Below are 12,819 nucleotides of genomic sequence, written 5' to 3'. Positions count from 1 at the left end.
TCACGAGGGAGGAGGGTTCTGTCACTAAAGCCGGGTAAGCAGAGGATAGATGACCCCAAATGAGGGGCAGGGACTCAATCAGAATTCTTTTTGGCTCAAATTTTCCAAGCTAGAGACTCCAGGAGACAAGGAACCTGCATCCCTGAGACCACATAACGGGGGTGGCTCAGCTCCAGAGACGGTTTCAGGTCCCTTATGCTCCCATGTCCTCATTCCTCTCCTAAATCACAGATGAGCCACATGCCTCAGCCAGGATCAATCCCATTCCTGGACCTGCTGGTGACCAGGACCACCTGACTCCAAGGACCCCCAGCTCCACCCAAACTTCCCTCCAAGTCACCCATCTGGGCCCCTTTCTTTGGATCCGATCCTAGCCTTAGACATTGAGCCAGCCTCCTCTTCCTCTGGGACAGCCACCATCAGAGACAAAAAACGAGGCATCAGGATGCAGTTTCCATCCACACCACATCATGGGAAGAGTGCAGCCTTGTGGTCTAACAGACCTGTGTCTGGATCAGGTCAACCCCATTCTTTGTCACCATGGGCAAGTTGCTGGGCCTCTCAGGGCCTCTGGTTTACTATAATACAGAGAGTTGTAAGAAGTAAATGATGTACCATATGTCAAGGACTGGTCTATAGCTGGAGGTGGATACATGGTAGCCAACTTCTTTAATTTTTGCTCCTTTTCTCCCCTACAGAGTTACTATTCAAGCTGAGACTCAATTCAACTTTTATACTTATGATGATGAACAAAGGAACTGGCAGCTGCTCGGGGCATGACAACCAAAGCCCTTTAATCAATCTCTCTCTTCATCCTAGGACTCCTCCATCACTTAGAAATTTAGTACTTTTCAAATACATTTTCTCTTTTGCTTTCCTTCTGTTTTGTTTTGCCGCCATGTTATTGAGGATGGTAAAGCCACCTTGATCACCTTCACTTCACACGCAGGAAAAGCGCTGGCTGAGAGGTGAGAGGTGGCAAAGTCCCATGTCACACACTTGGCAAGTTGGGGAGTCAGGACTTGCTGGTCCACGACATCCGATTCCAGTGCTCCTTTTCCTGTACCAGCTGCTGGGCTTCAGAGCTATCTTCTGGGGCAGGCTTGGGGCATAAGTGCCCACGGCCAGATATAAGGTAGGAATGTGACACAGGCAATAGTGTCTGGGGCCAGGGGATGACTCCATCTACTGGAATAGGCAAGAGGACTTGGGGCCACAGGCTTAGCGACAGTGCCTTGGAGACCCTGGCCAGTGGTGCCAGTCTGGGGCCAGCTGGTCACTTATCTGTTGTCAAATAGTCAAGGATGTTCCAAGACCAGTGCCAGCAGGACACTATGATCTCCTTGGCAAGTGGAAAGGTCATGGTGCGTGGCCGACGTGTGTTGGGTCCTACCTGAGCTCAGGCACTGTGTGAGCCGGCTGAGTTTGGCCAGATGCTCTGACCTTGCTCAGTTCCCATTCTCCATCGATAGACCCCACGGAGTCGAATGAATTAAACAAGAGGGTGTGTGTGAGTGCCTGAAACATTGGGGGACCTCAGAAAACGGCAGCCCTGACTCTACTCCACGACCGTTGTACCTCCTGTGTACTGAGTTCTCATTAGCTACTGCCCTGGAAGCGCCCCTGGGGACACAGAGAATGTCGGCACCTCCTCTCCCTCACTGGGGTACCACAGGCCTTTATGAGCATCACATGTTTTCAGACGGCCTCCTGCCCCAGCCTATGGAAAGGCTGCTCTGAACATCATCGGTTCTAATTTGGGGATGTGAGGCCGAGTGTAAAGGAGTGGGCAGCACCATTATTAACACTGTTTTTGAAGCCCCAAGGCCGGGGGGGATTTCCTGGGGTCTGATGAATCTCTTTGCTAATTCAGGTCACTGCAATATGGAGATCTGTGGAGTCCCTACTGTGTATGGGTGTCAAGGTGATGATGAGTAAATAATATGGTAGATAATAATAGCTTCTCTTTATTGAGCTACTGCTAATGGACCATTCCCCCTCCGTTAATTTTCTTTAGCCCTTATAGCATCCCCTGCAGGGTAGCAACTACTGACTCCATTCTATAGATGATGGAACTGAGGTTCAAATACATTAAATGACTTGGCCAAGCCCACACAGCCAGGATGTAGAAGACTCATGATTCAAGTTCATACACGGTTGCTCTAGAGACTACTCTTTCCATTAACACCTCAATGTCCCCCAGGAAGTTGCTATGAGAAAGGATGTAGAGAAAATGTTTTGGGGGAATTTATTGATAACTCAATCTTATACGAGAGAAGGCCTCACATAAAAAATAAATGAGGAAAGAAGCTCAGAGGTAAATTGGATCTGAGTAGAGGGGGCGAGGATTGGGAATTTCAACACGAAATTGATACTCACTGCAGCCCTGTTTGTAATGGAAAGGATTTGAAACCACCTGAATGTCTCTCAATACGGAACTGGTTAAATAAGTTATCATCCAGTCATACAACGGAAGACTCTCTAAGCAACTGATTTTTAAAAAGCAGTTCTATCGGTACTTATGTGGAACAATCTCTAAGACACTGTGCTGACCCTTCTCCATTTGCTCCTGTAAATGGATTCCCTCCCCTCTCTCCCCGCTCTGCTCTGTGCCCTGGGAGCAGGTCCTCCTGAACCGCACCAACAAGACTCCTGAGTTTTCAGACTTCCACTTGGGTTTGACCAATGAGAGGTACCAGCAGCAGACTGGAGGGCAGGAGGAGAAAGGAGCCAGGGTATTTCTTCCTAGCTCCTCCCTGTTTGGACAGTAGGGTTCTGACATAGCCTGGTGCCTCTACAATCTCAGCGGCTGCCTGTCAGCCCATCACCCACGGATTCACCTCTCCTTGGACTCCGGTACCCTACTTCCGCTCCTTGCCCTTCCGGCGTTAAAATTTCTCCAGTTGGACTGAATGGAACTCTGTTGCCTGCTGGGATCCTGACTCTGATACAGACATATTTATGAACATTACAGAAGGGATCCCCAAACAGAGATGGCCCCCACTGACCTCCCAAGAACCTTTCCGATCAACTTCACCAGGAACGTCCCCACAAGTCCACCAATGGCGAATATGGACACGGTCACAGACCAGAGCAGAGTCAGAGTATCCAGGTCTATCCGATGTCCATGCCTTCTCTCCCATGACTCATTGTAAAAGGTCTTGATGTACTGAAAACAGACAACAAACCAAGTTATTCCTCCGTCCCATTCTGCTGTCCTCGAAGCCAGCCAGTTTATAAACAAAACAGCTTTTATGAAGCATTGTCTTCATGCCAGGCCCTTTGCTAAGCTCTCTTTGAGCTTTATTTCGTTGAATCCTTCTAACACATTTTGTGGATGGGCCCTATATTTACATCCTTTTGCAGATAGGGAAACTGAGGCTCAGAGAGACAAGGTGGCTTGCTCAGCTAAGTGGCAAATCTGGGAGTCAAACTCAGATCTGACTCTGAACTTAAGGGAACCGCACAGCAGAATCACCTCAGAAATGTGTTTAAAATGTACGTACTTAACATAAGAGAAAATATTTACCACCTAGATAGGTAAAGATTCAAGACACACAAAAACACTAACCATAAAAGAAAAACAAAATGCTCATTTGGATTTCACCAAAATTAAAGTGCTGTGCTCTTTAGAAAACATCATGAAAAATGAAAAGACAAGCCACAGACTAAGCTAACATATTTGCAACCCATATAACTACAAAAGAATTGTAGTCACAATATGTAAAGAGTTCTAATAAGTCAATAAGAAGACAACCCAATCAGAAATGAGTGAAAAACTTGAACAGACTCCAAAAAAAAAAAAAAAAAATTCAAATGACCAGGAAGCTAATGACATGATGCTCAACATCATTAATGAAAAGGAAAAAGCAAATTACAACCACAATGAGATGCCCACTTCACATTTATTAGACCCCCACTGCTGTCAATTCTGATTCAGTGGGTTTGGGATGGGACTGAGTGATTCTGATGTGCACCAAAGACTGAGGTCACAGCACTACACTCCCCAAGAGAGTTCCATGCTCAAGATGCTCATAGTTACCCATAGCTACCCAACAAGGACCCACAGACTTCTCCAATAAGTATGTATGGAGTATGACGTGGCAGAAGAAGCATAGGGTCCGGTCACACAGACCCGGGCTTGAATCCCAGCACCATGATTTGCTAATGATTTAAACCAATGCTGGACCTTGGCTTCTTCATCTGCAAGATGGGAAAGACGACACTGATGTCTCAGGGCTGTTGTGAAGGTCATATGAGAACCTGGAGCGGTGCCCAGTACTTGTGTGGAGCTCACACAATCCCCAGGTCGGTTAACAGGTCTGGTAAGAGTAAGTAGTGACCAGCAGTGTGTACTTTCGTACATTGATGGTGGGGGTTTAATTTGTACAGTCATCTTGGAAAACAGTTTGGCGTTATCTAGTAAAGTTGAAGATGATCCTAACCTACAACCCAGCAAATCCATTTCTAGAAAATTCCCCTTAGTTACCGAAGGGGATATTGGGGAGAGTGGGAGAGATAAATTAGGAGTTTGGGATTAACATTTACACAATACTATATATATAAAATAGATAAACAACAAGGACCTACTGTATAGCACAGGGAACTATACTCAGTGTCTTGTAATAACCTATAATGGAAAAGAATCTGAAGAAGAATATATATATATATATATATGCATAACTGAATCACTTTGCTATACACCTGACACTAGGACAACATAGTAAATTAACTTTTACTATAGTAAAAAATGGTAAAAACCAAACCAAAACAAAACAAAAAAACCTGGCACTCTCATAACTGGAAAAAAAAAACCAACAACCCTCCTCTTTCCCATCTGCCCTAGGATACATCTATCCAAACATCCATGGTAGCATTGCTTATAACAATCCCACACAGAAAACAATCCAGATGCCCACTGACAGCAGAAGAGATAAACAGATTGTGGAATAGTTATAATATGAAACACTACAGCCACAAGCATGAATGAATTATAGCTACGTGCAAACACGCAAAATAAAGTCTCACAAAAAATAAGATTGAGTGAAAGAAGCCAGAAACAAAAGAATGCATACAGTGTGATTCCATACCTAACCTTCAAAAGTATGCAAAATTAAAAGGATCTGGGGGAATTATACAGAGATTATAAAACTACAGAGAGAAGCAGACAATTATTTCAAATGTCAGGTCAGTGGTCACCTGTGGGTGACGGTGGAAGAAATGATTGGAGAGGGGCATTTGCAGGACCTTCTATTCTCTATCTTTTACTCTTCTTCTTACGTAGGTGCTAGGTTTACAATCATTCTTTAAACTGTGTGTGTGTGTGTGTGTGTGTGTGTGTGTGTGTGTGTGTGTGTGTGCATTTTCTATATTCTTTAAGGATAATATGTTTCACCATTTAAAAACTTTGTTTAAATGGTGGAAGTGTTCCGGGCAGAGGGAAAAGCATGTACCAAAGCGGCTGAGGAAAGGTTGGGGTGTCCGTGAACAGAGAAGAGGCCAGTGGGGGTGAAGTGGGACAGTAAAGGAAGGAAGGGGCTGCATGGAGTTGAAGGGGCTGGAAAGGACAGGTTATGTGGGACCATAAGGTCCTGGTAATAAGTTTGCTTGTTATTTAGATTTTTGGGGAGGGGATGGAGTGGGAAACTATTGTAGGGTTTTAAGCAAGGGGAGGACATGGCATGGCTTTTATTTTCAGGAAGCCCGTCTGGCTTCAGAGTGCCAAGTGGATTAAAGGGGGGGCTAGAGAGGAAGCCGGCACCCTGTTGGGGGGCTTTGCAGTCATCTAATGTCATGGTGGCCTGGACCAAGTGATGGAGATGAAAGAAGGGGATGAATTTGAAGTATGTTTTTTTCTTTTGCGGTACGCGGGCCTCTCACTGTTGTGACCTCTCCCGTTGCGGAGCACAGGCTCCAGAGGCGCAGGCTCACCAGCCCAGCCGCTCCGCGGCATGTGGGATCTTCCCGGACCAGGGCACGAACCCGTGTCCACTGCATCGGCAGGCGGACTCCCAACCACTGCGCCACCAGGGAAGCCCTGAAGTATGTTTTGAATGTAGAATGGACAGGACTAACTGAGTGATTGGCTTCAAGTCTGGGGAGAGAGGGTGTTGGTGATGGCAAAGGAGGAACGCAGCAGACTACCAGGTGTTTGGCTTAAGCAAATGGGCGGATGACAGGAGATGAAGAAGTGAGGGGTAGCACCCTCTCCCTGTGAGATATCTATTCTCCTCCCATTTTCTCTCTCCTTCTGATCCCGTAACTACCTTGCTTATAGTATGGAGCAAGGATAGGATATATTATCAACAACTAGAGCTTTTCCCAATGATGATGAAGTTTCCATGTGTTAATACACAAGACACTCTGATCTGCCGTCACCCATTGATTCATTCAACAAACCTGTGCTGAGTACTGGGAACTGCGCTGCACACAGACGTAAACCAAACCCCTGATCTCAAAGAGCTCTAGTCCACTGGAGCTGATAATGCATTGCATAATTTAAGGATGCTCTTGGCTGCAAGAAACAGGATATCCCAACTTGAAACAGCTAAGCAACATGGACATTCATTAGGACGATTTGTCTGGTGGCTCCGTGATGTGGTAAAGAATCCAGGTGCTTCCTTTTGCTTCCGTCTGCTAACCATAGTTTTGACCTTATCCTAAGGCTGCACCCACTCATAATGATAGGATGACTCCTAGTAGCAGTTTTGACCACATGCTTTCCCATTCATGTTTGACTAGAGAGAGTACTCCTGACCTCTCAGAGCCCTCTTGATGCTAAGAAGAACTTTCCTAGAAGCCTCTAGTAAACCTCTCTTTAAATCTTGTCCACCCTGGTTGGGGCACAGGCCAACTACTAAGCCAATCGTTGGAGAGTGGGACGGGAACCATGAACTGGATCTCTGGTCCCGAATTCCATTTCTTTATCTTCTCCTCCTCACCTTATTAAATAGCACACCGTTCTCCAATTGCTCAGCTAAAAGTCATAACTTCATCCTTAACTCTGGCCCTTGATCCACACCCCTCAGCTAAGCCATCTGGACTCATCTCTGTCTGTTATGGGTTGAATTGTATCACCCCCAACAATTCATATGTTGAAGTCCTAGCCTCCAGCACCTCAGAAGGTGACCTGTTTGGAGATAGGGTCTTACAGAGGTAATCAAGTTAAAATGTACTTATAAAAATGATACGTTTGGACACAGAGACGTGCAAAGAGGGAAGATGATGTGAAGAGACACAAGGAGGAGATGGCCATCTACAAGCCAAGGAGAGAGGCCTGGAACAGTCCTTCTTTCACAGGTCTTAGAAGGAACTGACCCTGCTGAAACCTCGATCTTGGACTTCTAGACTCCAGGACCGTGAGAGAATAAATTCCTGGTGTTTAAGCCCCCAAGTCTGCAGTACTTTGTTCTGGCCTCCCTTGCAAATTAATACACTGCCTTACCTTCAAAATACTTCTCACTTCTTTCGTCACTGAACCCAGCCCAAGCCATCATCCCTCTCCCTGGGGCTCCCATAACAGCCCACCATCTGGGACCCTCATCAAGTTGCCACGCCCAGCTTCTCTGAGTGGGTACTGTGCTCCCTGCCAGTGCCTGGACATGAACATTGAACCTTAGTTTTCAAGTACTCCAGTGGCCATCTGTCATCCTCCTGGCTGCCCAGCATCAGAAGCCCCCTTCTAATTTGGGAGAACTTGCTTCCTTTTCTGAGCCCTGCGGGAAACAGAGCCTGCTCATCTTTCAACCTCAATAGAGGTTGAAATTGTCAGACACACATGCTCTTCCCGGCATCCCCTGCAGCTAGGGAGTGGTCATGTGACTAAGGTTTGGCCAATCAGAGGCCTGGCTTCGCATGAAGCGCGGGAGGCCAAGAAGCGGGACTGAGAACTCTTTGGCAGCAAGGGCCTGCCAGGAGGATTGGGTTTGGGGCAGCAGCGGTGGCAGTGTCCTTTGCTAGCTGTGCAGGAGCGGCAGTGATGGCCACAGGACAGCCCCCCAGGACCAGCTCTGGGATCCGGCTGCAGAGCTTTTAGGCCTGTCTCGCCAGTCCTCCCACCAATCTTGCGAGCCGCTCACTATTTTTTCAACAACGTCTTTTTTAGCTTCAATCAGACAAACGTTGTTGTTGCGTCCAACTCCTGAAACTCTACCAAAACACATAAATAATCCCATTTCATCCTCACAACCCTAGCGGTAGACACCCCGTTTACAGAGGAGGGAGCCAAGAGTAAGGTAACTTACCCACGGCCACGGGGCCAGTAAGTGGTAGAGGAGGATTTATGCAAAATCTGCCTGGCTTCAGAGCCTGAACACGGCAACCTACCAGTGACAACCCATTTCATGACAAAGGTGTGAAAACAGGGCAGCTAAATCCAACAGGACATTTATTGACTTAAAGATCCGTATTGGTTAGGGCCCTGTTATGGGCTAGACTCCCTGTCGGGTCCCGGAGAGTGTAAGGAGGACACCCCTCAAGGAGCATACAATAGGGCAGGAAACAGCATGGTTAGCGCTAAGCCAGAGGGATAGATGAGCCACAGGTAGGCAGGCGGGTACAGGATGCCCCGAGGGCTACTTACAGGGTCCAGACCCTCCAGAGAAACTGGAGTGAGTATCCTGGACTTCCCAGGCCTCCTGCCCAATAATCAGCAGACCCCCATGCGTTGAAGTTCATTCTTGGATGTCACTTGGTCCCTACTGCCATCCCGCACGGATTCAAGCAACTGCAGCTTCATTGGGAGCAGTCTTGCTGATACCTGCTCTAGAGAGCCTTTTATTCCCACGCCTGCAGCAATGACCAGTTTCCTGAGTTAATGTAGAGAAACTAAAAGGACGCTGTTTGGGAGGAAATGTTCTCTTTTCCTTTCCAGTCATTCAGGAGCCTGGTGAGAAAAGAGGCAGATTTCATATCGCATGCTGCTAGGCGCTGCTTTGGGAGTCTCTGCAGAGACTTCTCATTTCAATTTGGGGAAACTGGACAACACAAGCATCTGCAGAGGGCTGGAGAAGCCTGGAAGAGTAGCCCCCTGAGGAAACACGTCTCCAACAGTCCCCAAAAGCTGGTTTCAGAGCGATGGCTTTAGTGATGAAATGTTTGTCTTTGGGTGTGAATTTAGCAAAGGCCTAGATGAAAGGCAGCCCAAAAGTATATCTGAGAGCAGAAGCCGGGTGTTGGGGGTTGGTAAGCTAATTCACTGCAGGATTCATTCATTGGGTTGGAGATTCACGGAGCTGGTATATGTCAGCACTGACTTGTAGTGCCTTGTACAGAGTGGAGGCTGAAAGAAATGTTTGTGTCTTAAATTGAATTTCTGCTATGGGCTGGTCACCATATAATAATAAAAATAGGTAACCCATACATCATATTCACCACGTGTCACACACTATTTTAAGAACTGGACACATGTGAACTCATCCCCTCTGCAACCCTATGAGCCAGGCAGTGTGTTCTGAGTTCTCTCTCGGGCAGCTGAGGAATCTGAAGCCACAGGGCTTTCCCAAGGTCCCACCATGGGCACGAGGCAGGGTCAGGACTCAAACTCAGGCAGCTGGACTCCAGAACCCATCTCTTAACCACGGTTCTATTCCCATTCTTAGTATGGAAAACATAAAGATGATCACATCAATACCCCAGCTGCATGTGGAGAGACTGAATTAGGGGAGAAGCGGGGACGTGGAATCAACACTGGTTGACTGCTAAGTATGTACTGGACATCTGCATACTTCCCTCGGCTCAGCCTTGCAGCCATCCTGTGACGTTTCATGAGAGCCAAGAACTCTGGAGTTGAGCCATGCATCTGAAAGCTACACAGAAATCCGGTGGGACTGCAGACCCCACTCACGCTCACAGCGTCTGTGCCCTGGCTTCACAGCCTCCTCTTCCCGGCCGCACTGCCACATCACACTCCTCAGTCCCTTGCGTCTGGGGGGAAGGGAGGGTCATAGGACTACTGCTCACCAAAAGTGTGTGAGGAGATGTGTCACCTCCATCGAGGATTAAGGGTTCGTGTGCCTTCTCCTCACCCGCTCCCTTTCCCTGCAGGCTAGTCGTTCACAGAGAGCCCAGCAGAAACCTCTGAAGCCCTGAGGAATGGGGGAAGGCACTCAGCAGAAGAAGCCTGGGCCCCTGTGTGGCTGCATGGAGCAGAGCGCCCCTGCTCACCTGCTTTGGGCGGTGACGTGGATGAGAAATAAACTCTCATTGTGTTCGGCCACTGAGATGTAGGGGCTGCTTGTTATAGCAGCTGGTTTACTCAAACACAATGACCCCCAAGCCCATGACAATGACCATGACATGAGGCTTTAGGAAAGAGGGAAGATTTAGGGCAAAGTCATGAAGGGTGGGTAGGTTTGGAGATAGGGGCCTTCGACTAGAAGTTTCCTTTTATATTTGGGGGAAATTGTAAGTCTCCATTTGAAACAAATGTTCTGCAATAAAATATAGTTTGAAGATCAGTGTGCTAGCTAATCTCTAGGCCCACTTTGGGCCATCTCGTTCATGGAGTCCACATTTTACACTTCCATTGGGCCTACTTCCGAGAAACCCATTCTTGTGTCTTTCTATCTGGATTTACACACCTACTTCCTTACCACCAGGGGCCTGGGTTCCCACCCTGTCTTCTAGAGACGAGTTCTGCCGTCCCTGCCTTCAAGGAGCTCAATGACAAGAGCCGAATAAGCATGCACTTACAACATGGAGTGGAAAGAGCTGGGGCACTGGGAAGCTGAGAAGGGCTGCAGCCACTCAGCCACGAGATCAGGTACGCAAGAAAGGCGGGATCAGGGGGGTGGTGGGTACGCTGGGGTCAGATGATGGTAGACAAAAATTCTCAAAGGTGAAGAAGCTGATGGCATAGATGATGACATAGAGAAGTGATAAATGAGTCAGTGGGGTTGGAGGGTGGCCCAGCAGCTGGAGAAAGATTGGAGAACAAGGCAGGGGCTGGTCGGAACTTGACTGCCAGGCTAAGGAGTCCGCACTTCATCCTGTGGCCGTTGAGGAGTGATTGGAGTATTTGTTCATGGAATCGAGATTCTGCTTTGTGTGTTAGAACATTCACTGTAGGTGCAGTGTGAGGCTATTTCAGAAAGTTTCGCCTGGAGGCGGCTGGGCCAGGCAGGAGGCTCCTGGATTGATAAGACGTGATGAGTCTAATAGAAATGTTTGATGAACCCATCAAGGAGAATTTATATTATGACTAGTAGTGATTAGAGTCCAAACTGCAAAGAAAGTCATAGAGGCCACGTGATTAAAGGAAAGGAGACCCAACAAACAGCTGAGAATCTTGGGGTCAAGACTTGCTTGCACTGCTGAGTCCTGTGACCTCTAGCAAGTGGCTCTGCCTCTGAGGGCCGGGTTTCCAGTGGTTAAGGACCCTGGAATCCATTTTATTCAACTCTCAGCTTTTCTGCTGGGTGACCTTGAGTAAGTTACTCAACCTCTCTGTGCTTCAGGCCCCTCTGCTGTGAAATCATTTTCCTCCCTAAAGAGTTACCGTGAGGATTTAATGTGAGGATGAACGCAAAGGACAGCGCTGGGTCCACAAGAAGCACACAATACAAATCAGAAGCTGGGATGGCTGGTGGTGATGTTCATATCATTATTTCTATCTCGTGAAATAAGAGTCCTAGTCTTGTTAGACTTGTTTATTTCTCAGGTCTATGAAGCCATGAGTAATTGATCACTATCTCCCCAGCCAACAACACGGGGGCCAAGCTTCTGACACCAAATTGAACCATGCAATTCCCAGCCAGGAGGACTGGCATAGAACACCTCCAAAGGATGACAGGAAATTGCCAGACAATGGGAGGCACATTACCTTGTAGGCTGTTCTACCATGTTGATGTTCCTTACTGATTCGCAGAGCCTGTCATGAACCCATCTCAAGTTTTTCTCAGGAGTGCTATAATACTACTCATAAATAGAACCCTTCTGTGGATGGACCAGAGTATACACAGCATTGCATAAGAGAACAGGTCATGCCCGTAACTCCTTAGGGATTTGGAGAGACAGTCCGCACCACTGAACACACTGGCGCAGGGAGGAAAACAGTACAGAAGTCCTTACAAAAGTGCCCACCACCACCAGACCAGGCTCTTTGAAGTAAGGACCACACAAGACAAAATTCCATAAGCCCAGCAGTGGCACCTAATGTCACCCGAGTAGCAGAGCTGAGGCCTCCTATGCAGAAAAAGTGAACGTGTCTGGCCAGAGACGTCTAGCCTCTGAAAGGTCTGCTTGCAAGATGGGCCCTGGGCTGGCAGCAGGGACCTTGGATTTGGGGAGGGACCCCACCATTCCCAGAACTGAGAAGAGGAGTTTGTAGGGCCTAAGCTGTGCCAACAGTGTGGTTTGCGCTTCTTTTCCGGAGTCAGGAATTGTACACATGCCAAGAGGAGGTGCCTCTGTGACCGACCTCCTATAAAAACCCTGAACCTAGGGCTTCCCTGGTGGCGCAGTGGTGGAGAGTCCGCCTGCCGATGCAGGGGACACGGGTTCGTGCCCCGGTCCGGGAAGATCCCACATGCCGCGGAGCGGCTGGGCCCGTGAGCCATGGCCGCTGAGCCTGCGCGTCTGGAGCCTGTGCTCCGCAACGGGAGAGGCCACAACAGTGAGAGGCCCGCGTACCGCAAATAAATAAATAAATAAATAAAATAAAACCCTGAACCTTGCGCCTCTGATGAGTTTCCCTGGAGGAGCACCGCTCACGTTGCCATCACAGCTTGCTGCTGGGGAAATTAAGTGCGTCCTGCGCAGGGCCACGGGGAGAGGACCCTGGTCTCCTCTGCACTTTGCCCCAGGCACCTTCTCCCTTGA

The 12,819-nt window shown here is 48.1% G+C and overlaps 1 protein-coding gene across 2 annotated transcripts in view; it reads right to left on the bottom strand.

Moving 5' to 3' along the window:
- The window catches only part of SLC2A9 (solute carrier family 2 member 9), a 180,846-nt gene that overhangs the window by 152,534 nt on the left and 15,493 nt on the right, over positions 1 to 12,819 (bottom strand). The window contains exon 3 of one of the 2 annotated variants that reach the window (XM_060147351.1): positions 3,009 to 3,169. The exons of the other annotated variant lie outside the window; for it this stretch is intronic. Within the exon in view, the coding sequence (XP_060003334.1) occupies positions 3,009 to 3,169 (161 nt within the window). The remainder of the gene's footprint in view (positions 1 to 3,008; positions 3,170 to 12,819) is intronic. 2 annotated transcript variants of the gene reach the window in all.

Source organism: Lagenorhynchus albirostris, chromosome 4, assembly GCF_949774975.1.
Source record: "Lagenorhynchus albirostris chromosome 4, mLagAlb1.1, whole genome shotgun sequence".
Lineage (NCBI taxonomy): Eukaryota > Metazoa > Chordata > Mammalia > Artiodactyla > Delphinidae > Lagenorhynchus > Lagenorhynchus albirostris.
The sequence above is the reverse complement of the archived record's forward strand: the minus strand, read 5'-3'. Positions and strand labels throughout refer to the sequence as shown.